The sequence below is a fragment of the Eleutherodactylus coqui genome, chromosome 1 (assembly GCF_035609145.1).
Source record: "Eleutherodactylus coqui strain aEleCoq1 chromosome 1, aEleCoq1.hap1, whole genome shotgun sequence".
Classification (NCBI taxonomy): domain Eukaryota; kingdom Metazoa; phylum Chordata; class Amphibia; order Anura; family Eleutherodactylidae; genus Eleutherodactylus; species Eleutherodactylus coqui.
The window spans coordinates 42,797,969-42,825,751 of record NC_089837.1 but is presented as its reverse complement, the minus strand read 5'-3'; the positions used below and the strand labels follow the sequence as shown (position 1 = coordinate 42,825,751).

Genomic DNA, 27,783 nt, shown 5'->3' with positions numbered 1-27,783 from the left:
CTTCCTGTCACATCACCATCATCTGCCAGTTTTCACTGCTGAGCTCCGCCTCCTTATATACTGATCACATGGTGGTGACATCATCACAGGTCCTTCAGCCACCACCTCACGTCACTGCTGAGCGCCGCCCCTAATATACTGATCACATGGTGGTGACATCATCACAGGTCCTTCAGCCATCACGGTCACTGCTGTTCTCTCTGTTATCAGCCAAAGACTTGTACCCAGAGGATATATATATATATATATATACACATATACAGTGTATATGTGTATACATATATATACACATACATAGACAGTGGTCACCGATATCAGCTACATTCACACCAGACGGTCACTACATCATAGACCCGTATCAGACCCCTGCGTGTGACTCCGGCCGGCAGGTAAGAGACGCCGGAGGGTTGTTGCTTGTGATGAGGTCAGACATGTTCTCTCTGTATCCGTGTAGTCGGCCGCCTCTCGGACACTTTACGGATCAGCGCTCTCCACGCGGTTCTGTGTTGTGCGGCTTCTTTCAGTTCAGACCACCCGCGGGTAGATAAATAGCCGCAGATGGTATTTTAAGTGATTTGCAGATTCCATGCGCGTGAAAAAAAACGCGCCATGCTCCATTTTAGTGCGGATCACGCGTGCGGGCGCTCATACTGCTCATATCTCAATTGATCTCCTGCATGAAAAATAAGACAATTACTGTACATCTGCAGCAGAAATCCGCAGCGGGCCTGATTTTCCCCTTGGATATGAGGCCTAAGTTTTCGCTGGATCGCTTCGAATGAAAACGAACACTATAATGGCGGCGTCCCGTGTATAAGATGATTTTTGACAAAAAACCCCCGCATGTTATACAAGAAAAAATACGGCAGCTCCTGTTATGTGGCCGGAGTACGAGCGTCTGTATTTATCAGTAGCATGCAGTGGGGCCCGGGGGGCCGGTGCTGAACGGGTTCATCTGTGGGAGGCAGGACAACCTGCTGGATCCAAATATGGTGGCATGATTAGGCTGTGAGCCTGCATGGAGCACTACAAGTACCATGTGGCCTGACACCCTGTATCTACTCTTCTGTGCAGGAACAAGCACTAAGCAGCCGCCCCCACTTCACGCGGGTTACTGGCTCCTCTATTTAGCAGTCTGGCTGTCTGCAGGTTGGGGGATCAGTGGTGTATATACCTGCCCTCTTGTAAGTATATGATCGCTTTATGTTACTTTTTGGGGGGATTTTTTTTATTTAGAGAAAAAAAAGTTTGTACATTATTAAACCCGCACAGCGCGCGCCATGAACACGGAGGAAAAATACTGAATTTTGCCTATCTCGCCTTACAAAAATCGGAATAGAAATGATCAAAACCTGCAGAAAAAGACCCCTTATACAGCACGATTGAGAACAAAAAATGTTAGGGGTCTTCCAATGCAGCAATTAAAAACAAAATATATCTAAAACATTTTTTTTATTTTTTTTTTATTTTTAAATGAGACATTTGCAAGAAAGAAAAAATCCTATATAAATTTGGTATTGACATAATCTTACTGGCCGGTGGAATTAATATAACGTATCATTTACACCACATGGTGAATGCAGTTAAAAATTTTTTTAAAAAACATGCCAAAAATGCAGATTTTGTTAATCTTGCCTCTAGAAAGAAATGGAATAAAAAGCAATCAAAATGTTATCTGTTTCCAAAAGTGGGCTAAATGAAGACTAGGGTTCACCCTGCCAAAAACAGGCCCTCATAGGGCTCCGTCAATAGAAAAATAAAAATGCTATGGCTCTTGGAATGCGGCGACACAAAAGAAATCTTTAAAAAAAAAAAAAAGGTTTTTTTTTCAAAAATAGCTAAACATAAATAACTGTATGTCTTTTTTTCCCCCCAATTCTCCTGGGAAAAAAATTACTTAAAGTTATAGAATATATTATACGCACCCAAAAACAATGCCATTAGAAAATACAACATGTCCCGCAAAAAATAGATATGTCGACGGAAAAACTAAAAATTTATGGTCCCTGGAATGTGACGGTGAGAAAAACAGAAAAATGAGTTGGTCATTAAAGCGTAAACAGGCTTCATCACTAAGGGGTTAACTTTTCGTTTCATCTACAGATCTGAGATTGTTGATGTTTCTTCCACCGATCTTGACCCCGATGTTGGATTAGTCTAAATTACATTTCCACAAGATCGCCTCTGCATGCCGGTTGAACAATGTAGCCTCAGCGTACGCCTTTCCTGATTCTGAACCATTTCGTGTTCCCATTGGAGGTTCTGACTGCAGCCTCTTGGTTCACATCTAATGACTGTCTGAGTTGCCCCAGATGTCCCGGGATTCCCATTTGTCTTAGACATGGCCACAGCTTCTCGTGGTCAATGCATCCAAGACTTTGCTGTAATGGATGAGGCGTATGCACACCTTCTTCTTGTATTCCTGGGCCTTTTCCATGATCCACCAGAGATTTGCAGTTTGGTCTCTTGTTTCTCTTCCTTGAGTTTTTGTATAATCTTCAGTAGGATTTTGCTTGCATGAGATATCAGGGCTATAATCCGGTAGTTTGAGCATTCTCTTGGGTCGCCTTTTTTGGGAAGCAGCATGAAAACTGATCGTATCCAATGTTTTGGCAACGATTTGGTTTCCCCAATCTTTCAAAAGAGTGCTGTTAGCATCTGCAATGGCAGGGGATTGGGGAGCTCAGCCGGTGTGCAATCGATTCCAGGGGCTTTCCGATTTGGTAGCTGATTCACTCAACTTTATCTTTTAGATGCTAATTCTGTTATGGTGGGTTTAGATCTGCGTCAGGACCTCCAGCTAAAGGTTCCATCACAGATGTGGCTGAAAATACCACACAGCTGGGTAAAAATACCACAAAACAAAAAGCTGGGTAAAAAGCGGGTGAACCCCATTACAGTCAAGTCAAACTTAGATACTGTATGAAATTTCCTAAAGTCCTTATACAACCCCATGGTGCTGTCCAGTTTTGGTACCATATGCTGCCTCCATACACAGTTATGCACAACAGAACACTTGTGTCTGCAGCTGTTTGGTAGAGGACAGCTGCAGACACTTCTGCCTGCTGTCTGGGAGACCTCCCATCTACTACCACTCCTATGATAGAAATACCATCACCAACCATATATATAGCCAAATACTTCATGTGAAACCTATTATCTAGGATCCAGCTCAGCTTAGAAATTGGACTGGATGATATATACTTTCATAAAGGACTTGTTCACAGGTGTGGATTATAATTGTTTAATTGACACTTTATGGATATTATATAATATTGGTTACAGCGCTGTGGAGTCGCTAAGCCAAAACTCTGACCCCTCAATTTTCCCTGACCAACTCTGACTCATTCATATATGAGTCATGCTTTTAAGTTTTCATCACCATTAGGCTGGATTCAGACGACCATATATTGGCTCTGTTTTCACGCCCAGCCGATATATGGTGTCCTCATCTGCAGGGGGGGAGGATGGAAGAGCCAGGAGCAGTGCTCTGAGCTCCCGCCCCCGCTCTGCCTCCTTTCCGCCCCTCTGCACTATTTGCAATGGGGAGAGACAAGACGGGAGCTAATTCTCGGAACTTAGCCCCGCCCCCGTCCCGCTTCCTTTCATTGCAAATAGTGCAGAGGAGGCAGAGAGGGAGCGGGAGCTCAGTTCCTGCTCCTGGCTCTTTCACCCCCCCTCCCCCTGCAGATGAGGACACCCTATATCGGCTGGGCGTGAAAACAGAGCCGATATACAGTCATCTGAATCCACTCTCAGGATAAAATAATCAAGCTATTTAGATGAAACATAAAATATATTTATCGGAATACAATTTTACAAAACTTTGCTAACTATGAAATGAAATCTGCAACAAATTCTGCATTGAATAAGTTATGGTGTTTTACAGAACTCCACCGAAACCGGACTCCGACTCCACAGCCCCGATTATTTGATATTCGTTCCATGATGTGGTGACTTAATATTTAGCTTTCCATGTATGTTGGTGGAATATTCACGTTATTTTTATGTATTTATAGAACTGATATGATATTTATATATTGTTATATTATGATTGATTGTACATTATTTAATTTATCACATAAACATTTATTAGGTGTTCTGGAGCTCAATGAATGTGCTAGCAGTTAGACCATCACCAATCATAAAATTATCGCTAGAGATGGGCGAGTTTGATGCTCATTTGAGTAGTAGCATACTTGATGGTGCTCGTTACTCGAGCGAGCGCCACACGGTGCTTGAGAAAATTTTATGTCCCCTCCCCGCATGTTTAGAGCCATGTTTTAGCCACTAAACATGCAGGGAAGGCTTTACCACTTCCTGCTGTGATGTGCCAACCCTGTGCACGTCGACAGCAGTGAGTGGCTGGTGGAATCAGGTGACTGCCGAGTATTAAAACTCTGGTCACCAGCGGCTGGCCTCAGACGCATGCTGCATGAGCTGAGGGATAGAGCTGCTGCTATAGGGAAAGCAATAGTGTAGGGATTAGGTTTCAGTTAGGCAGGGATCCTTACTACAAGAATCCAACAGTCCTTTTTAGGACTACTACTCCTCTCATTGTGTGCATCAGCAGTTTGGCTGGCTGGGACCAGTAGTGCGCACAATTTTTTTTTTCAAGCATCCCGGGTGTATTCTGCCCACTGTTACCGGTTATATGCAGTGTACTGACAGGGGTGTACACAGAGTATATAGGAAGTAACAAAACTATCATTTCTCTTTTTTTTTAGTTTTTGGGGGGCTCAAAGCGTACGCTATATACCCGTGTGTTGGTGCTGTGAATCTATGCTATCTAACAACAGGATACACACTAGAAATTTATTTTGGCCCTGCTGAGTGTGTACGCTATATACCAGTGTCTGGAGGCTGTGAATCTGTGCAATCTAACAACAATGTACACTCTTTTAAATTTTCTTGGCCCTGCTGAGAGCGTACTCTATATACTAGTCTCTGTGGGCTGTGAATTTGTGCTATCTTAAGAACAGCATACACTGTTTTAAATTTTTTTGGGCCTGCTGAGAGTGTACTGTATCTGCCAGTCTCTGGAGGCTATGAATCTGCAGTATCTAACAAAAGTATACACTATTTATTCTGTCTTTTTTGGCCTATAAGTATATGCAAAATAACTTGCATTTTGCGTAGCATTTAGTCCAAGTGCTTTATCCAACATGGTGAAGACTAAGGATAAGGGTCGAGGTCGTGGACGTGGGCATCCGAATGAGGGTGTGGGCAGAGGCTGAGGTCCTGGGTGGGGTGAAACAGTGCCTACTGATTAGTAGAGCGCCGAATATCTTCACTCCCCAGCTTCATCTCACATTTTGTAGGTCCGCGTGGTAGACCATTATTACAAGCACAAAAGTGCGATCAGGTGCTGACGTGGATAGCGGATAACGCATCCAGTAATTTATCCAACACCCAGTCTTCCAAGCAGTCCACTCACGCCAGCCAAGGGACTGCTCCTCCTTCCTCCCAGCCTCATCACTCCAGGAAAAGGAGAGATTCAGAACAGGCATACTCACTGGAACTATTCTCGGGTCCCTGCCCTGAGTCAGAAAAAATGGTTCAGTAGCCACCTGAGGAGTTTGTCGTGACCAATGTCCAAAATTTGGAACTTTCACAGAGTCAGGGTGATGAGGGTGGGCACTTCCAATTAGTGTCTTAAGAGCTTTTTGTGAATGACGATGAGACACAGTTGTCTGTCAGTGAGGTTGTTGTTAGGGCAGTAAGTCTGAGGGAGGAGCAGACTGAGGATTCAGAGGAAGAGCTGCTGGACGATGAGGTGACTGACCCCACCTGGGTTGCTAAGCCTACTGAGGACAGAGCTTCAGAGGGGGAGGCAAGGGCAGCACTAGAACAGGTTGGAAGAGGCAGTGGGGTAGCCAGAGGGAGAAGCAGGGCCACAGCAAATAATCCCCCAACTGTTCCCTACAACACCTCTCATAGCAAGCCTCTGTGCAGAGGGCTAGGTGTTCGAAGGTCTGGAGGATTTTTATTGAGAGCGCGGATGACCGACAAACAGTGGTGTGCAACCTGTGCCGCACCAAGATCAGCAGCAGAGCCACAACTACCAGCCTGACCCCCACCAGCATGTGCAGGCATATGATGGCTAAGCAACCGACGAGGTGGGACGAAGGCCATTCACCGCCTGCAGATTACACCACTACCTCTTCCCCTGTGTCACAACTTGGCACAGAGATGCAATCTCCCTCCCAGGACATAGGCACGAGCGTCTACTGGCCTGCACCCACACCCTCACCTCCATGGTCCTCCACTGCCTCCACTAATGTGTCACAGCGCAGCGTTCAACTGTCGCTAACCCCAGCATTGAAACGAAAACGGAAATACGCGGCCACCCACCCGCATGCACAATCTTTAAACATGCATATTTCAAAACTACTCAGCCTGGAGATGCTGCCATATAGGCTAGAAGAAACTGAGGCTTTCTGCAACCTGATGGCGGCAGCCGTCACTCGGTACTCGGTCCCCATTCGCTATTACTTTTCCCGGTGCACCATCCCCGCTCTACACCAGCACGTCTCACGGAACATAAACCGTTCCCTGAGCAACGCAGTTACTGGGAAAGTCCACCTAACCTAATGGCACATTGGGTGAACTTGGTGGAGGCTGGGACTGAGTCTGACCCTGGGTCCGCTCACGTGCAACCCACACCAAGGATTGCAGGTCCGACCTCGGTGATGGTTTCTCCGGCTTATTATGCCACTTCCTCCACCCTCCCCTCCTCCTCCACCTCTCAATTACCATGTGTGAGTACGTCGTCTGCAGTCGGTAGCTCGAGGCACTACAGCACCGCTGTGGGCAAGCGTCAGCAGACCGTGCTGAAACTTCTGAGCTTAGGTGACAAGAGACACACTGCCCAAGAGCTGTTACACGGTTTGACAGAGCAGACAGATCTGTGGCTTTCACCGCTGAACCTCCAACCAGGCATGGTCATGTGTTACAATGGGCATAAGCTGGTGTCGGCTCTGCAGCTTGGCAGACTAACACACGTGCCATGCCTGGCCCACGTGTTCAATCTGGTGGTTCAGCGCTTTCTTAAAAACTACCCCCATTTGTCTGAGCTGCTCAGCAAGGTGCGTTGCATGTGCACACATTTCAGAAAGTCCACCACAGATGCTGCTACCCTCAGGACACTGCAACATCGCTTCCAGCTGCCAGTGCACCGACTGTTGTGCGACGTGCCCACGCGCTGGAGTGCTACATTGCACATGTTGGCCAGGCTTTACGAGCAGCGTAGAGCCATTGTAGAATACCAGCTGCAACATGGCCATTGCAGTGGTAGTCAGCCTCCGCAGTTCTTCACAGAGGAGTGGGCATGGATGTCTGACATCTGCCATGTCTTAGGAAACTTTGAGGAGTTTACACAAATGGTTAGCGGCGATGTGGCCATTATCAGCATAACCATCCCGCTGCTTTGCCTGCTTAGAAGGTCGCTGCTAAGCATTAAGGCCAGCGCTTTGCGTATACAACATGAGATGGGGGTGACAATATGTCACTTGATAGCCAGACCACCCTCACGTCTGTTTCTTAGTGCGTATAGCAAGAAGGGGAGGAGAAGGAGGAGGAGGAGGAGGATGGGGGAGGGAGGGAAAGAGACTGCTGGCCACACTGCAGAGGATACCCATGCTACTTCCCTCACATGTGTTCAGCGTGTATGGGCTGAAGAGGAGGAGTAGGAGACTCAGAGTCATCCTCCTAGGGAGGACAGCAATGTGTTGCGTACTGGGACCCTGGCACACATGGTTGATTTCATGTTAAGCTGCCTTTCCCGTGACCCTCACATTACACACATTCTGGCCAACCAGGGGGTCGCCTCTACTCTTGGTACACTAATGTTTCAGGGGGTCGCCTATGCTCTTGGTACACAAATGTTTCAGAGGTTCGCCTATACTGTTGGTACACTAATGTTTCAGGGGGTCACCTATGCTCTTGGTCAACAAATCTATCAGGGGTTCGCCTTATACTCTTTGTACACTGGGAGGTGGCATGGGATTGGAATTATAATCGTACGTTAATTTATCAGCAATTCTCATCAGCAATGTGGGCTATCGCCCACACTTTCAAAGAAGGTCGCTGCCAGGCCCTAACAACCCTCTGCAGTGTGTGTCTCTTATAAATAGACATGAGGGTGGTGTGGCTATCAAGTGACCGTGTGGCATGAGGCCAGCTGAACGCTGCACTGGGAAAAATTGGAGTACGCTGTGGATGCAGGCTTGTGTGGGGGATTGGACAGCAATGCCAGCATGTAACCCAGGAGAAGAGGCAGTAATATCACCCGCACACGTTGATTGGCCTTGGTTGCACCTAGTGGGGTGTTTAGCTAAGATGTGCCAGTGCATGTGCCTTGCTGATTATCGTCTGTCCCAAGTAAATTGTTAGGAGGGTGACCGCCAGGCTCTTGCCCACAATTTGGCTTAATAGTGTGACCTGGGAGCCTCAGATGCAGCCCTGCATGCTCCCCCTGCTGTTCCCTATCCATTTCTGTGGTGTTTTCATCACTTTCAGATGTTTTCGGTTGATTCACACAAGCTCCCCATATGCTGAGCATGGGTCACCTTGAAAAATGCTCGAGTCGCCCATTGACTTTAATGGGATTCGTTACTCAAAACGAGCACCTGAGAATTACGAAAAGCTCAACTCGAGCAACGAGCACCCGAGCATTTTGGTGCTCGCCCATCTCTAGTTATCGCCTATCCTATGGATGGGTGATAAGTTTATGACTTAGCACAACCCTTTTAACTCTAAGGGTGCCCATACGCTTGTGTGTGTTTTTTTTTTAATGCTGCGTTTTTTAACGCGAATGTCAATGGAACTTTCTAATGTTAAAAACGCATCACACAAAAATCACAAAGCAACTTGCAATGCGTTTTTAACATTAGAAAGCCCCATTGACAATGACGTTAAAGAAACACAGCATTAGCGTAGCGTTAACAAAATGCAAGTATGTGGAAGCCCTTAAGGATACTAAAAGGGGAAGCATCCCAGAGTGTTCCCAGCAGACAGTGCAGTCCTGCTGATTCTAGCGAACGGCCTCGCCAATAATAGCACAATCTGTGCCGTGGATCGAGGTAATGGTTACACTATAAGTGAGTGAGCGTGGTGAATCAGAGGGTGGATAAAACTAGGATGTGGCGCACATGGTCAATAGTGTGGAATGAATGTATCCTGACGGCGGACAGGATACAAATCCCCAACACACAGCAGGACTAGAAGATCCCGAGACATTCACATGTTCCATGTCCGATGTTGTGTACCTGATCCATTGCAGTAAATGTCTTATTGGGGCCTTTATGTTGGGGAAACAGGGCAAAAGCTGAAAGCGAGGATGAGATCTTATCCCCACACATAAAAAGACAGACAAAATTACCTGTGGCCGAACATTTTTCTAGTTACGAACATAACGTGATTGTTCCCAACCAAGAGAAACCAAGTAATATAGTAGATATGATACCTTTAAATGACTAACAAAAATACATGTCGTTAACGTAAGCTTTCAAACCCACTCAGGATTCTCTCTCAGGCATTATGTCTGAGGAAGAACCCTGAGTAGGTTTGAAAGCTCGCATTAACATCATATATTTTTGTAACTGGAGAAATTCTAGATTACTTGGTTTCTCTTATTGAGAACAATCACATTTCACACAACCAAGGCGAGGCCAGACTTCTCTTTTATTCAAAGCAGCATATAACACATTTCGGGCCAAAACCCCTTCATCTGATAAAGCTGGGCTCTGCACTGTTAGGCCTCCTTCACACGGGCGACAAAGTTGCGCGATTTTGTAGCATTGCTACGATGCTACAAAATCGCATGTATGTGAAGCCCATGCTTTCCTATGGGTTCCTTCACACATGAGATGTTTTGTAGCATGCTACTAAATGACACACAAACCTCGCAGGTCCGGCGATATGCCCGCGACACGCGAGGTTTTGTAGCCCATGTTTCTCTATGGAGCCTTCCTCTCTGTTGCATCGCATCGCACGAAAACGCGGTTTGCATGCGATGCGATGCAACTTTGACAGTAGCAGATGCTACAAGGCCGTGTGATTTTGTAGCATCACATGCGACTTTGTAGTGCTACAAAATCGCGGTATTGCTGCGAGAAAATCGCAGCAATATCATACAGTGCAGCGATGCGATATCGCTGTGATTTTCTCGCAGCGATGCCGTGTCGCCCGTGTAAAGGAGGCCTTATAGCTGTACTCAATGCTTACCTGCGCCCAGAAGAGAGAATCCTGTTACTTCTCTCTCCAATTAAGCGTTCAGTGCAGCTACAGTCCAGCTTTATCTGATGAAGGGGTTTTGTTGCCCTGAAACACGTTATATCTGCTGGTGGCTGTTGAATCACATCCTGGTTTCTTGTTTTTATCCACTGTTTAACTCCTATGGCAGTTATGGGAACAGCTGAGATACCACCAAGAGGTGAACCCCACCTATCTGACCTTTATGGGCTGTCCTATGGCTGTGGATATGCCACATATATTCATTTTCAAAGCAACCCTTTAATGTGCTGAATGATCTGAGAAGCCGTTTCCCTCAATAATCAATAAGTGAGGTTCTGTATGTCACACCTGATGACGTACTTCGTATGATTTACAGGCTGTCTTTTTTTCATAAAGATGACGACCGTGCTCAAACCATCCAGTTAATCCAGTTGTCTCATATTATCCTCCAAAACAGTCCATCTACTGATTAACCGACCAAAGATGGAGAGGCACAGCAATGAGATTACCAAGAGGATATTAAACTTCACCTTGGAGATCATCTACCTGCTGACCGGAGAGGTAAACTTTTTTGTTTCTATGATCTTTAGACTAGGGGCTACAGTGACTTTACAGGCAAAACAGATCAAAACAGTCAAATGACATTGCAAACTAAGGCCTCATGTCCATGGCAGTGGGTGTTCCGCACGCGTGATCCGTGTCCCATAGGGATGCATTAGACACCCGCAGGAAATTAAATACAGCGGATGTCATTTTTCCCCTGAGGCGCGGATTGCGTGTGCGGGAAAACATCCGCAGCATGCTCCATTTTAGTGCGGGTCTCCCGCGGGGACGGCTTCCGCAGACTTCTATTGAAGCCTATGGAAGCCGTCCAGATCCGTGGCACACCCACAGCTGAATTTCTGCCCTCCTGCGCGGGAGAGCAGGAGTTAAAAAAAAAGAAGAGTGCACAGCGCATGCGCGCGGCATGCTGCCGGCGTGTCGAGCACATCCGCCGGGCCAAAGAAAGAAGATTCGGCCGCGACGGAGGGAAGATCCGCAGCATCCGGACAGGTAGGTAAATTCTTCTTTTTAGGCCTCATGTCTGCGGGAAAGGAGGGACCCGCTGCGGGATTCTGCATGAAGAATCCGCGGCGGGCCTGATTTTCCCCGTGGATATGAGGCCTAATGGATGAGAATGCAATAATGCTGTGCCTCACAAAATAAACTTGTGATACACAATGCTACCACACTCACTTCCATCAGTTTGTGATGTTGCAGGCCTGTACTACAATCTTTGACTGTATGACCTTTTGTCTCGGTCAAAGCCCTAGCCTTATCTAAAGCACCTAACTTTTTCAGAATAATCTGCAGTGTGTACATGAGGAATCGTTCTATTTCTTGCTATTCTATGACTTGAATCCTGTATTTTCCCATTTCCCTGCTCTGTAGATTGTATATCTTAGTCTCAGTGTTGGTTGTAGGTGCCTGCTGCTATGTTATCTGTGCTGTGTTCTATAGATTGTACACAGAGAACTGCAGATTCTGCTCTCTAAGTCTCTGCAACAGACAGAACACTACCAAATAGAAAAATTTACTTTCACATGATGTGATTGTTTTCATCTAAAGGTCCCCGGGGCACAGGAAAGCCATGAGGCAAGTGGTTTATAGTAGAACAACAAGTAGGAGAATGCCAGCTTTGTATAAAGACCCCTGTCCACAGCAGTGATCAAAAAGTCAGTTAGCTTTGAAACACGTAAAAGCATGGAGAGAAGTCTTAATGGTACCTTTTATAACATGTAATTTTATGTGTTTGGAATTAAAAATGTGAGTGAGCAGGAGAGGTGTGATTTCTTTAGCTAAACAGAGTAAACAGTAATTTACTATTAGTTTGTAGGCAGTATATATGCTATTCTCTGTTTCTCTTGTCCCCTACCCCTCTATACAGTTCAATGACCACAATAACTCATTCCCCTCCTCCGCAGCTTGTCTAAAGTCCTAGTGTCTTCTGTCAGTCATTTGGCAATGGGAAGTAAGCTAATAGAAAGGGAGACCCCTGGTGGCCAGCAATGTAGAGGGACTTTAAAGCACAAAATAATCATTTTAGTCCTGGAGACTTGGATTTTGCTAATAGTTTGACATCTAGAATCATAGAATGGTAGAGTTGGAAGCGACCTCCAGGGTCATTTGGTCCAACCCCCTGCTCAATGCAGGATCACTAAATCATCCCAGATAGATATTGTCCAGCCTCTTTTTAAAGACTTTCATTGAAGAAGAACTCACCACCTCCCATGGTAACCTGTTCCACTCATTAATCAGCCTCACTGTCAGAAAGTTTTTTCTAATTTCTAATCTAATATCTAATCTGTATCTCCTCCCTTTCAGTTTTATCCCATTGCTTCTAGTCTTTCCTTGTACAGATGAGAATAGGGCTGATCCCTCTGCACTGTGACAGCCCTTCAGATATTTGTAGACCGCTATTAAGGCTCCTCTCAGCCTTCTTTTTTGCAAGTTAAACATTCCCAGATCCTTTAACCGTTGCTCATAGGACATGATCTGCAGACCGCTCGTCATCTTGGTAACTCTTCTCTGAACTTGCTCCAGTTTGTCAATGTCTTTTTTAAAGTGGGCTGCCCAAAACTAGACACAGTATTCCAGATGAGGTCTGACTAAGGAAGAGTAGAGGGGGAATAATGACCTCACGTGATCTAGACTCTGTGCTTCTCTTAATACATCCCAGAATTGTGTTTGCCTTTTTGGCTGCTGCATCACATTACTGATTCATGTTCAGTCTATGATCTATTAGTATACTCATACCCAAGTCTTTTTCACATGTGCTGCTGCTTAGCTCAATTCCTCCCATCTATATAGAAACAATGCAGACTGCCAGCAGGAGGAGCACATGGTCCGTCTAGTCTGCCCTTATATTTCCTTTTTATCCATCTGTTAAGATAGATATATGTTTATCCCAGGCAGGTTTACAGTCACTTATTGTTGATTTTCCAACCTCTTACGCTGGAAGGTATTTTTTTCAGAAGCATCTACTATGCCTCTAGTACAATATTTTCTGAAATTGCTTCTGATCTCCACTTGCACTGATTGAAGATTGTGCCTCCTTGTTCTTGTGTTTAGTTTCTTTCTTCCTGTTTAAGGCTGGGTTCACATGCGGCGGAATTGGTGCAGAATTTACGTGTGGACATTCCGCACAGAAATTCCACTGGCAATCTTAAACCTAAGCCTAAGCAGCAAAGCAGATGAGATTTGCAAAAAGACAGTCTGTTGCGGCCAAGCCGCCCTGAAACTGACGTGCTGCATGGAATTCAAAGCTGAAGCATGTCAATTGTATCGCAGTTTCCCATGTCAGCTCTCTCCTCTCTATGGGGAGAGATGGTGGCAGTGGAATATAGGCGGACAAAACCCATGCCAAACGCTGCAGGTTTTGTAGCTGCCATTTTGCTGCAGAAATCTTGCTGAATTTCCGTACGGTCCCACTGCGGGCATTCCGCGAGATTTCTTCCCCATGTGACCCCGACATAAAGGTTTCCATCATGTCCTCCCGCTCCCTTATTTCTTACAGGCTATACAGATGAAGTATTTTGTCTTTCCTGATAAGTTTTGTGTTTCAGATATTCAATGTTTTTCTGTACATGATGTCTCCAGAACTGAACACAATATTCCAGATATGGTCTCACCAGAGGTTGATACAACATGATCACAATCTCTATATTCCTCCTTCAGTAGACAGTTGGAATTCATTTCTCTACATGACTTTCTCCATACACAGGATTACATAATAGTGAAGACATCAGGTGACGGTACGACTCCCAACAGCCATCTCCATGAGTCAGGAGGATGGAGCAGGAGCCAGAGCCCCATCACAGAGGCTCCTCCTCACTTACTGATACATGAGCAGAAGATCGTAGAACTCACCAACAAGATCACTGAGCTGCTGACTGGAGAGGTGACACTGCTGGGAATGCTGGGTAATTATACAGTAACAGCACTAGAGGATTCTGGGTAATGATGGTATCATTGTGTTGTCAGGTTCCTATAAGGTGTCAGGATGTCGCTGTCTATTTCTCCATGGAGGAGTGGGAGTATTTAGAAGGACACAAGGATCTGTACAAGGACATTATGATGGAGAATCACCAGCCTCCGATATCACAGGGTAAGGAGAGACCTACAGGATATATATTATGTTATACAAATAAAGACATATATGCACAGCCAGCATATTTTTCAGACTATTTGATGCACTTTTTATCAGAAAAATCCTGCAAGGTTTGTGTTAACCCCTTAGTGACCAAGCCTGTTAGCGCTTTAATGACCAAGTCAAATTTTGGAAATCTGACATGTGTCACGTAGAATAACTCTTTTGCATACCCATGTAATTCTGACATTGTTTTTTCGTCACATATTGTACTATATTTAGGTGGTAAAAACAGACCCATAGAATGTGTAAATTTAAAAGTGCCAAAATTTGGAAATTTTTATTCACATTTTCAACTGCAATATGTCAAATATGTGCAAACATACTGTACAAATTTCTGATCAGATATATATTTCCATCTGTTTACTTTATTCTGGAAGCACATTGGAAAAACGTTAGTTTAAAAAAAAAAAAAAACATTTAGGAGCCGTACAAATTTAACATTAAATATCAACATTTTGAGGAGAATTTTGTTTTCCTACACCAAGCCAAGATTGCAAAGGCTCATAGGTGTCAGAATGATAGATACCTCCACAAATGACCCCATTTTAAAAATGCACATCTTAATTAGAGATGAGCGAGCACCAAAATGCTCGGGTGCTCGTTGCTCGAGTCGAACTTTCCGCGATGCTGGAGGGTTCGTTTCGAGTAACGAACCTCATTGAAGTCAATGGGCGACTCTAGCATTTTTGTATATCGCCGATGCTCTCTAAGGTTTTCATTGGTGAAAATCTGCAAAACCCAAGAAAGTGATGGAAACGACACAGAAACGGATAGGGCAGGTGAGGGGCAACATGCTGGGCTGCATTTCAGGTTCCCAGGTCCCACCTTAGCTAAGCACCACACTACCTCCAACTAAGCACAAGCACTGCCTGCGGGACACACCGCTGCCTCTTCTCCTGGGTTACATGCTACCCAACCCCCCCCCCCCACATGACCCAGTGTCCACAGCGCATACCAAAGTGTCCCTGCACAGCCTTCAGCTGCCCTAAAGGGCGGGGCGATAGCCCACAATGCTGTACAGAAGCAATGAGAAATCCAATCCTGTGCCACCTCCATCAGGAGCTGCACACGTGGGCATAGCAATGGGGAACCCATGTGCCACACACTATTCATTCTGTCAAGGTGTCGCATAGCTCAATCGACACTGCAAGGGGGAAAGTCGTCTGCACTCTGCCCCCTACCCAAGTCAGTCAGTGTCTTTGTGCCAGACAGGTCAAACACCGCGATGGGAACTAAGTTTGCACCAACAGCATAGGTGGGTCCTAGGAAACTCAAGACATGAACAAAAAATTGATTTGAGCGGCCAAACATGGCAGACTTGCACCATGCCCACGACATAGGCCTCGACCCACAGCTTCAGCAATCCTAGGCAGGAAGCGGACTGTCACTGCACCCAGGACATAGGCCTCTGCACAAACCCTCAGCAATCGCGGGCCTACAGCGGACTCCAATGCTAGCGTAGCTGTGCACGTCTCATTAGCGCTGTATTGCTCCTGTAGTTTGTCCCAATGCAGTGCCCCGGATAGTAGAGCTAATGTCACATTTAAATACAGGTGGGCTTCGGCCCACACTGCATGCCCCAGTCTGACCGGGTTTTTTTTATAAATAGTCACAGGCAGGTACAACTCCGCAATGGGAATTCCGTGTGCACCCACAGCATGGGTGGCTCCCTGGAACCCACCGGCGATACATAAATATATCCCATTGCAGTGCCCTGGACAGCAGAGCTAACGTCAGATTAAATGCAGGTGGGCTTCGGCCCACACTGCATGCCCAGGTCAGACTGGGGTTTTTTATAAGTATACACTGGCAGGTACAACTCCCTAATGTGAAGTCCGTGCGGACCGACAGAATGGGAGGGTCCCAGGAAGCCACTGGCGGTACATAAATAAATCCCATTGCAGTGCCCAGCACAGCTGACCTAACGTCAGATTAAATGCAGGTGGGCTTCGGCCCACACTGCATGCCCCAGCCAGACTTGGGTTTTTAATACATAGACACAGGCAGGTACAAATCCCCTATGTGAAGTCCCTGTGGACCGACAGCATGGGTGGCTCCCTGGAACCCACCGGTGGTACATAAATATATCCCATTGCAGTGCCCTGGACAGCAGAGTTAACGTCAGATTAAATGCAGGTGGGCTTCGGCCCACACTGCATGCCCCAGTCAGACTTGTTTTTTTTTATAAGTATACACAAGCAGGTACAACTCCCTAATGTGAAGTCCGTGTGGACCGACAGCATGGGAGGGTCCCAGGAAGCCACCGGTGGTACATAAATAAATCCCATTGCATTGCCCAGCACAGCTGAGGTAACGTCAGATTAAATGCAGGTGGGCTTCGGCCAAGAATGTTTTCATTGTTGGAGGAGGAGGACGGGGAAATTTTTGAGGCAGTACGTGTCCTGTCCCCGTGTCCGTGGTTATATGCACCTTCTCAGTGACTGTGTCGCTGAAAAGTTGTCGCGCCTGTGGAACCTAGTAGCGCGGCCTCGCCACCATCATGTCTTTGGGAAGCCTCCGTTTCCACTACCCTGTAACATTGCAGTAGCAGCAGTATAGGCAGAGCCGAGAATTAGTAACATTTTAGCGGTAAGAGTATGCACAAACCCTGGTAACATTTCATTGGCAGCAGTGAGGACAGACCCCACTAACATTTCATTTGCTGCAGTATACACAGACCCCAGTAACATTTCAGTAGTATCAGTATAGACAGACCCCAGTAACAGTTCAGTAGTATAAGTCTAGACAGACCCCAGTAACATTTCAGTTCCAGCAGTATTGACAGACCCCAGTAACATTTCAGTAGTATCAGTTGCGACATGCCCCAGTCACATTTCAGTTCCAGCAGTGCAGACAGACCCCAGTAACAGTAACATTGAAGCAGTATGGGCAAAGCAGCAGATTCACATTTCCCTTGCAGCAGTGTAGGGAGAGCACTGCATTTGTAACATTTCAGTAGTAGCAGTATAGTCAGACCCCAGAAACAGTAACGTAGAAGCAGTATGGGCAGAGCCCACTATTAGTTACATTTCTGTTATAGCAGTATAGTCCTGCCCCAGTAACATTTCCGTTGAAGCATTATGGGCAGAGCCCAGTATTAGTAAAATTACAGTAGTAACAGTATACACCAACCAAGGTAACATTTCAGGAGCAGAAGTATCGGCAGACCGAAGTAACATTTCTGTTGCTGAAGTATAGTCAGACCCCTGTAGCATTACTGTGGCAGAAGTATAGGTAGGCAGAACAGAGTTACATTTCTGTAGCAAAAGTGTAGGCCAACCCCAGACACAGTGGTGTACCATGAGTGCAGGCGAAGCCCATAAAAATTACTTGGATTACATTGTAGGCGAGGGCCCAAAAATTGTTGTACCGACAGTACGAATGTACCCCAGAAAAATTGCCCATGCCCAACCCAGAGGGCAGGTGAAACCCATTAATCGCTTAGCGTACTGTGGCTTAATTTTTAACTAGGCCTGGAGGCAGCCCAGTCTAAAAAACAATTGGTTCAGGTGGAAGTTTCAATGCTTAAATGAGAATTGAAACAGATAAATATTATTTTGATAAGTTATGAGCCTTTTGGCCCACAGAAAAATTGCCCGTTCGCGGTGATTACGAGAGGTTTCAGGAGGAGGAGCCGGAGGAGGAGGACGACTATCATACACAGATTGACAAAGGTCTTTAGGTAGCGCTGCTGTCCGCTGGTGGAGAAGAGAAGTCTGGGGAAATCCAGGCTTTGTTCATCTTTATGAGTGTAAGCCTGTCGGCGCTGTCAGTTGACAGGCGGGTACGCTTGTCCGTGATGATTCCCCCAGCTGCACTAAACACCCTCTCTGACAAGACGCTAGCCGCAGGGCACGCCAACACCTCCAGGGCATACAGCGTGAGTTCGGGCCACGTGTCCAGCTTTGACACCTAGTAGTTGTACGGAGCAGAGGCATCACGGAGGACGGTGATACGATCTGCTGCGTACTCCCTCACCATCTTCTTACAGTGCTCCCTCCGACTCAGCCTGGACTGGGGAGGTGTGAGACAGTCTTGCTGGGGAGCGATAAAGCTGGCAAAGGCCTTGGAGAGTGTTCCCCTGCCTGCGCTGAACATGCTGCCTGATCTCCGCTCCTCCCCTTCTACTTGGCCCTCGGAACTGCGCCTTCTGCCACTAGCGCTGTCAGATGGGAAGTTTACCATCAGTTTGTCCACCAGGGCCCTGTGGTATTGCATCACTCTCAAACCCCTTTCCTCTTCGGGAATGAGAGTGGAAAGGTTCTCCTTATACTGTGGTTCAAGCAGTGTGTACACCCAGTAATCCGTAGTGACCAGAATGCGTCTAACACGAGGGTCACGAGAAAGGCATGCTAACATAAAGTCAGCCATGTGTGCCAGGGTACTTTACGCAACATATGGCTGTCCTCACTAGGAAGATCGATTTGAGTATCCTCCTCCTCCTCCTCAGGCCATACAAGCTGAATGGATGAGAGGCAAGCAGCATGGGTACCCTCTGCAGTCGGCCCAGCTGTCTCTTCCTCCTCAGGCTCCTCCCCCTCCTCCTCCTCCGCACGCTGAGATATAGACATGAGGGTGCTCTGACTATCCAGCGACATACTGTCTTCTCCCACCTCCATTTCCGCCCGCAAAGCATCAGCCTTTATGCTTTGCAGGGAACTTCTCAGCAGGCATAGCAGGGAAATGGTGACGCTAATGATTGCAGTATCGCCGCTCACCATCAGGGTGGACTCCTCAAAGTTTCCAAGGACCTGGCAGATGTCTGCCATCCAGGCCCACTCCTCTGTAAAGAATTGAGGAGGCTGCCTCCCACTTCACTGCCCATGTTGGAGTTGGTATTCCACTATAGCTCTACGCTGCTCATACAGCCGGGACAACATGTGAAGCGTAGAGTTCCACCGTGTGGGCACGTCGCAAAGCAGTCGGTGCACTGGCAGATTAAACCGATGTTGCAGGGTGGCAGCTTCCGTGTTGGACTTGCGGAAATGTGCGCTGACCCGGCACACCTTGCCGAGGAGGTCTGACAAGTGTGGGTAGCCTTTCAGAAACCGCTGAACCACCAAATTAAAGACGTGGGCCAGGCATGGCATGTGCGTGAGGCTGCTGAGCTGCAGAGCCGCCACCAGGTTACTGCCGTTGTCACACACAACCATGCCCGGTTGGAGGCTCAGTGGCGAAAGCCAGCGGTCGGTCTGCTCTGTCAGACCGTGCAGCAGTTCGTGGGCCGTGTGCCTCTTCTCTCCTAAGCTGAGTAGTTTCAGCACGGCCTGCTGACGCTTGCCCACCACTGTGCTGCTGCGCCGTGCAACACCGACTGCTGGCGACGTGCTGCTGCTGACAAGTCTTGATTGCAAGGTAGAGGTTGCGTTGGAGGAGGAGGAAAAAGGTTTAGTAGAGGTGGCATACACCACCGCAGATACCAGCACCGATCTGGGGCCCGCAATTCTGGGGGCGGGTAGTACATGAGCGGTCCCAGGCTCTAACTCGGTCCCAGACTCCACTAAATTCACCCAATGTGCCGTCAGGGAGCTATAGTGGCCCTGCCCGCCTGTGCTTGTCCACGTGTCCATTGTTAAGTGGACCTTGCCAGTAACCGCGTTGGTGAGGGCACGTACGATGTTGCGTGAGACGTGGTCGTGCAGGGCTGGGACGGCACACCGTGAAAAATATTGGCGACTGGGGACAGAGTAGCGCGGGGCTGCCGCCGCCATCATGTTTTTGAATGCCTTAGTTTCCACCAGCCTGTAGGGGAGCATCTCCAGGCTGATCAATTTGGCTATGTGGACATTTAAAGCTTGAGCGTGCAGGTGCGTGGTGGCGTATTTGTGCTTTCGCTCCGACGATTCTCTTTGCGACAGCTGGACGCTGCGCTGAGAGACATTGCTGGATGGGGCCGAGGACAGCGGAGGTGAAGGTGTGGGTCCAGGCCAGGAGACGGTCGTGCCTGTGTCATGAGAGGTGGGTTGGATCTCAGTGGCAGGTTGGGGCCCAGGGGGAGAGGCAGTGAACGGCCTTCGTCCCACCTTGTAGGGTGCTTGGCCATCATATGCCTGCGCATACTGGTGGCGGTGAGGCTGTTGATGGTGGCTCCCCGGCTGATCTTGGCGCGACAAAGGTTGCACACCACTGTTCGTCGGTCGTCCGCCGTCTCAGTGAAAAACTGCCACACCTTAGAGCACCTTGGCCTCTGGACGGTGGCTTGGCATGAGGGGGTGCTTTGGGAAACAGCTGGTGGATTATTCGCTCTTGCCCTGCCTCTACCCCTGGCCACCCCACTGCCTCTTCCAACCTGTCCTGCAGCTGCAATTGCCTCCCCCTCTGAAGACCTGTCCTCAGTTGGCTTATCACACCAGGTGGGGTCAGTCACCTCATCGTCCAGCAGCCCTTCCTCCGAATCCTCTGTGCGCTCCTCCCTCGGACTTACTGCCCTCACTACTACCTCACTGATAGACAACTGTGTCTCATCGTCATTGTCCTCCTCACCCACTGAAAGCTCTTGAGACAGTTGCCGGAATTCCCCAGCCTCATCCCCCGGACCCCGGGAACTTTCCAAAGATTGGGCATCGGTCACGACAAACTCCAGTGGGAGAGGAACCATTGTTGCCCAATCTGGGCAGGGGCCCGAGAACAGTTCCTGGGAATCTGCCTGCTCCTCAGAATGTGTCATTTTCATGGAGTGAGGAGGCTGGGAGGAAGGAGGAGCAGCAGCCAGAGGATTCAGAGTTGCAGCAGTGGACGGCGTAGAAGACTGGGTGGTTGATAAATTGCTGGATGCACATTCTGCCATCCACGACAGGACCTGCTCACACTGCTCGTTTTTTAATAAAGGTCTATCGCGTGGACCCAAAAATTGCAATATGAAGCTGGGGACCCCAGAAACTGTCCTCTCTCCTACTCCCGCAGCAGCCGGCTGCGATTCACCTGGACCAGGAACTCGTCCTATGCCCACACCCTCACTTGGGACTCCGCGTCCTCGACCGCGTCCACGTCCTCTGCCCCTACCCCTACCCCTCAGCATGCTGGATTAAGAATCGAGCAGAGACAGAGCGGTGTAAAAATGTCTGTGAATTATTGCCGCGGAGTTGGTGGCTGCCAGCAGTAATATAACGCTAAATGAAGGCAGAGATAAATTATAAGGAAGGCTGCACTTAGGCCGTGCTGTGAACTATGCAGTTTGGATGGACGTGAAGTCCCACAGGCCACGCAGGCAAATGCACTGGGTCACCGGTAGCCGTAAAAAGGAATTTTTAAAAAAATCTCCTTATTTTACTATGCAATGCAGGCTGAGGCTATGCAGTGTGTATTGCACTTTCAATCTATGGGCGTCGGGCAGACCGTGAACTTCTGAGACAGCACACGTATAACAGAGCGTTGTAGAAAATGTGTGGTTTCTTGGCGTACACTTAGAGGCAGACTGCAGTGAGGCAACACAAAGTGCGGACAGAAATATGTTTAAATGAAGGCTACACGCAGGCTCTGCTGTGCAATACAGGGGTACTTCAACTCCTAGCAACCACAGAGTTAAATGCACACGGTCATAGGTTGCCCTAAGAAGAACCGTTGGGGTTCTTGTAGACAGGATTCTACACTACCACTGTCCCTTCCTGACCAATACTGCCCCTATACTCAAGTACAGACTGCAGCCTGAGAACGCTACAGCCTGCACGCATGATATACATTAAAAAAAAATTGTGCAAAAGTGCTCACAGCAGCCACTACAGGTACTACAACTCCCAGCAACCACGAGTTAAATGCACACGGTCACAGGTTGCCCTAAGAAGAACCGTTGGGGTTCTTGTAGACAGGATTCTACACTACCACTGTCCCTTCCTGACCAATACTGCCCCTATACTGAAGTACAGACTGCAGCCTGAGAACGCTACAGCCTGCACGCCCGATATACATAAAAAAAAAAATTGTGCAAAACTGCTCACAGCACCCACAGCAGTAGTGCACTAGGTGAGCTGAGGCCCTAAGGACCGTTGTGGTTCTTGAAGACGCTAACACTCCCTATAGCAGCAGCTGCACTTTCCCTGATCTCTCTTAGCGTGTGTCTGTGGCGAGCCGCGGGCGGGGCAGATTTAAATACTCGGGGGTCACTTGATCTCGCCAGCCACTCACTGCAGGGGGGTGGGATAGGGCTGGAACGTCACAGGAGGAAGTTGTAATGCCTTCCCTGTGTTTCTATTGGCCAGAAAAGGGCGCAAATTTCTCAGGGAAGGAAATGTAATGGAGTCGAGTGCCGCGTGGTGCTCGTCTCGAGTAATGAGCATCTCGAACACCCTAATGCTCGAACGAGTATCAAGCTCGGACGAGTGCGCTCGCTCATCTCTAACCTTAATGTATTCACTGAGGCGGGTCAGGAGTATTTAGACCCCACAGTTACTTTTCAGGAGTTAATGCAATTTAGAAGAGAAAAAAACCATTTCATATTTTTGCAAGAATGTCATTTTTAAAGACAGTTTTTTTTTTCTATAGTGCACTTGAAATAGGGATTTGCACCCCAAAATGGATCACCCTGTCTGTCCTGTGCTCAGAAACATACCTGTTGTGGCCCTAATATGTTTGCACGCACAACGGGGCCCGAAGGAGCAGCCGGTGGCTTTCAGAACAGATATTTTGCTTGAAGGTGTTTTAGGCCCCATTGCCCACTTGTAGAGCCCTTGAGCGGCCAAAACAATGGATAACCCCCACAAATGACCCCATTTTGAAAACTAGACCCTTTAACAAATTCATCTAGGGGTGTACTGCATATTTTGACCCCACAGTTTTTGAATGAATCTAAGCAAAGCAGAAGGAAAGAAATATGATTTTCATTTTTTGGCAATTATGTCATTTTAAAACAGTTTTTTTTTGTACAGCACACATAGGAATGAAGACTTTCACCCCAAAATGGATCCCCCTGTTTGTTCCGTGTTCAGAAGCATACCCGTTGTAGCCCCAATCTGCTTACCGGACACATGGCTAGGCCTATAATGGAGGGAACACCCATTGCATTTTAGGGTACAACTGAATAAGGTTTCTTACCCACGTGCGTTTTTTTAACGCTGCGATATCGCTACGTTTTTTTACTGCGATTGTCAATGGGACTTTCTAATGTTAAAAACGCATCGCAAGTTTGTGCTTTGCGATTTTTGTGCGATGCGCTTTTAACATTAGAAAGTCCCATTGACAATCGCGTTAAAAAAACGCAGCGATATTGCAGCATTAAGAAAACGCATGTGGGTAGGAGCCCTAAATTCCAGGCCGCATCGCACACTTGTGCACAAAAAAATTGACTCCCTAAAAAGAATCCCCCTACCCTTTTTGGCATTCCCTAAATCTTAGAAAAAAGGAATAAAGTGAACTGTGTGGTATGTCTGAAAACGGGTAATTACGGAGGCCTTCTTGGGATGGGCACACGGGGCAATAAAACTGGGTATCCCACCTCCTCCCATGCTTTTTTGTGGGGTATTTCTTGACCTCAGTAGCAGGGATGGGGTGATCCCAGAATTGAGCCCGGTCGTGGCCTTGCACATGGCCTCGTAATGTACTGCGCATAACTGTATACTCCCGCAGGCAGTCATGCGCAGTACACCTTTTTATTTGTTTACATTTACCGTGCCGTCGCTTAGCAATAACGCGGGTACCCGCAGTCCGTATACCATGTAATTGTGTATGGGCTGCTCGTATATCTGTGACCATAGAGCACAGTGGTCTCGATGTCGTGGATACCCATGATTAAATAAAACATGCTGCATTCTATTTTCTGCGAGTGGATTACGTAATTCTGACCCGCTAATGTAAGTGGAATTGTGTATTCTCCAATCCTGCTTTGTACGGTGTTCTTTATTGCATCTGGTTGTAAATGCCAGACAAGTTCCATCCTTCACCTCGTAAGGGTCATTGTTTCTTTTACTCACTGGATGTGGAGTCTGTTTGCTTCCCAGACCACCTAATTTGTTAATGCGCCTTTTTTTTCTCGTAATATCATTCCCATTCTTTTGTCTTTTTGTTACATCCCTTTATGTTATTTCTGTGTTCCAGGAATACCTTGGTGGTTTTATGTTACATGCCACTATATTGTTTTTAAAAAAATAATAAAATACAGGTGCAGATTTGGCCAATGCGGATTTAAAGCGTATTTGCTGTGAGTTTTCCGCTGTGGAAAGCCCTCAGCAGATATTAGTGTGAAGGGGCCCTAAGAAATGCTGTTTTAACATTTTCACTTGCAATATACTTGTTGTGCTGCTGTGAACCAATGGATGTATCCATGTCTCAGTATAATATATACATCAGCAAGCATTTAGTCTGCTGTCGCTGCTTCAAAGCATCAACATTTTAATCACTATGCACAGCTCAAGCTGCATCAAAAACCTAAAGTGTTTCCAGCCTGAAGCCTCAGTCAGATGAGGGTTCCTTTGCAAACAAATAGATGTGCATTTAAAAAATTGCCATTCGCGTGTGTGAAATCATGTGAATGGGTTATGTTCAGAGATGAGCGAACGTGCTCGTTTAGAGCAATTACTCGAACGAGCATTGCTTTTTTCGAGTAACTGCCTACTCGGGCGAAAAGATTCGCTGGGGTGGAGCGGGGTGTGGCAGGGGGGAGCTCGCTCTCTCCCCCCCCCCCCCCCCCCCCCCCGTGCTCACCCCCGGCACCCTGCAAATCTTTTTACCCGATTAGGCAGTTACTCGAAAAAAGCGATACTGGTTCGAGTAATTGCTCTAAACGAGCACGTTCCCTCATCTCTAGCTATTTTTCATACACAGAAGACCTGAGCTTTATGCGCATGAAAATTGCCCATTCACTGGAGCAGCTGTGCTTTAAAAAGCGCAGCTGCTCCAGGAGGAGAGAGAGAGAAGAAGTCCTGCAGGACTTTGGGATTTCCCCATAGCAGGGAGAGAGTGCAGCTTAGGCTCAGTTCCCTCTTCTTGCTATGGGGAATTAATCCACAGTCCAGTTCTGTCTCTCCTTGCTCTGGGATAAACCCCCATAGCTCCGCTCTCTCTTCTTGCTATGGGGGATTAATCCATAGTCCCATTCTCTCTCTCCCTGCTCTGGGAAACCAGAGGAATATCCCCATAGCACAGAGAGAGAGGGTGGGGCTAGAGAGAAGGAATGGGGCTATAGGGCTTCTCACAGAGATTCCCCATAGCAATTATAGAGGGGTGTTACCAGAGGATGGATCCCTCTAGCCCCGCCCGCTCTTCCCACGCTCTTGTGGAAAACATTGGAGAAAGCCGTGTAACCATCCACCACTCTCTCTCCACTATAGGAAAATCCCTTGGGGAGAGACGAGTTGGGAGTCCCCTACTGCCCCCCACTGCTGGGAAATTTCCCAACAGTTTGGCTGAAGGATACCTCGCTGCTTACAGTAGCACATTATAAGTTTGTCTACTTTGTGATTTGAAGATAAAGATATATAATTTAATCCATTTTAATCCTAACAGATAATCCCAGTGAAAACTCTGATGGAAACTTCATGTTATCGCCTAATTATATAGTAGAAGAAGATGTCATTCAGCACTCTTTGGGAGAGAAGCTCACTACCTTTCATATGCAGCCACAATATCACGGTTTAGATAAGAAGCCATACTCTTGTTCAGAATATGGGAAATATTTTACAGATAAAGCTAATTGTATCATGCATGACAGAAGTCACACAAGGAAGAAGCAATTTCCATGTTCAGAATATGGAAATTCCAAACTCAAAGATCATCTTACAATTCATTCAGAAGAGAAAACATTTTCAAATTCAGAATGTGAGAAATATTTAACAAGAAAATCGCATCTTGTTACACAGGAAAAAAGTCACACAGGACAGAAGCCATATTCATGCTCAGAATGTGGGAAATGTTTTAAGCACAAATCAGTCCTTGTTAATCATGAGAGAATTCACACAGGAGAAAAAACATTTTCATGTTCACAATGTGGAAAATGCTTTACACACAAATCAAATTTTATTACACATCAGAGAATCCACACAGGAGAGAAGCCTTATTCCTGTTTAGTATGTGGTAAATGTTTTAAAGATAAATCAAATATTGCCTCACATCAGAAAATTCACACAGGAGAAAAGCCATACACATGTTCAGAATGTGGGAAAGGTTTTACACGAAAATCAGATCTTGTTAAGCATGAGAAGATTCACACGGGGGAGAAGCCATATACATGTTCAGAATGTGGGAAATGTTTTTCAGATAAGTCACAATTTGTTAAACATGAGAGGACTCACACAGGGGAGAAGCCGTATTCATGTTCAGAATGTAGGAAGAGTTTTACAGGTAAATCAGATCTTGTTAAACATCAGAGGATTCACACCGGGGAGAAGCCATATACATGTTCAGAATGTGGGAAGAGTTTTACAGATAAGTCAGATCTTCTTAAACATCAGAGGATTCACACAGGAGAGAAGCCATATTCATGTTCAGAATGTGGGAAGAATTTTACAAATAAGTCACATCTTGTTCAACATCACATGATTCACACAGGAGAGAAACCATACACATGTTCAGAATGTGGGAAGAGTTTTACAGATAAGTCACAATTAGTTAGACATCAGAGGATTCACACAGGGGAGAAGCCAAATTCATGTTCAGAATGTGGGAAGAGTTTTACAGATAAGTCAGATCTTGTTAGACATCAGAGGATTCACACAAAGGTGAAGACATATATATGTTCAGAATGTGGGAAATCTTTTGCAGATACGTCACAATTTGTTAAACATGAGAGGACTCACACAGGGGAGATGCCATATTTATGTTCAGAATGTGGGAAGAGTTTTACAAATAAGTCACATCTTGATAAGAATTAAAGAATTCACACAAGGCAGAAGCCATATTTATGTTCAGAATGTGGGAAATGTTTTGCTACTAATGAAAAATGTAAGGAGCATCAGAGACGTCACCATGGGAAGAAGCTGTTTTAATCTTTTATATGTATACACTGTTTTACACAGAAATTTTGAAAGCTCATCAGAATTCACATAGAGAAAAACAACATTTTGTCTGAAATGTGAGAAATGTACCTAATAATGTATTGAAAAGTTTTTTTCACTTTTTTGAGCAGAATGTAAAACAATTTCAGTTTTTTTGGAGTTTTTTTTAACAGCATTTACTGAGCAGTAAAATACTATAAACTTTGTTCTGCAAGTCAGTCCAATTACAGCAATACCAAATCTACTGTTAAGAATAAAAAAAAATCTCTAATTAAAAAAACTTGTTATTTCTCCATTGCTGTGCGCTTGTTTGTTGTGGGATGAGCTAGAGTATTTAGTGGTACCATTTTTGGATACTTACAACTTTTTGTTTCATTTTATGGAATTGTGACAAAAAAAAAAAGATTACATTTTGGCTTTGCATATTATTTACAA

General features: G+C 46.4%; 1 protein-coding gene and 1 pseudogene across 1 annotated transcript; both read left to right on the top strand.

Moving 5' to 3' along the window:
- The first annotated feature begins 250 nt into the window (after positions 1–250).
- On the top strand, positions 251–27,225 carry LOC136615987 (oocyte zinc finger protein XlCOF6-like). The gene is made up of 6 exons (XM_066594194.1): positions 251–389; positions 10,633–10,797; positions 14,000–14,209; positions 14,260–14,383; positions 25,862–26,289; positions 26,386–27,225. The coding sequence occupies exons 2-6, from the start codon at positions 10,720–10,722 to the stop codon at positions 27,223–27,225; spliced, it is 1,680 nt and encodes a 559-aa protein (XP_066450291.1). The 5' UTR covers positions 251–389; positions 10,633–10,719.
- Positions 14,253–27,783, top strand: part of LOC136615971 (zinc finger protein 208-like) — a 123,962-nt pseudogene continuing 110,431 nt past the window's right edge.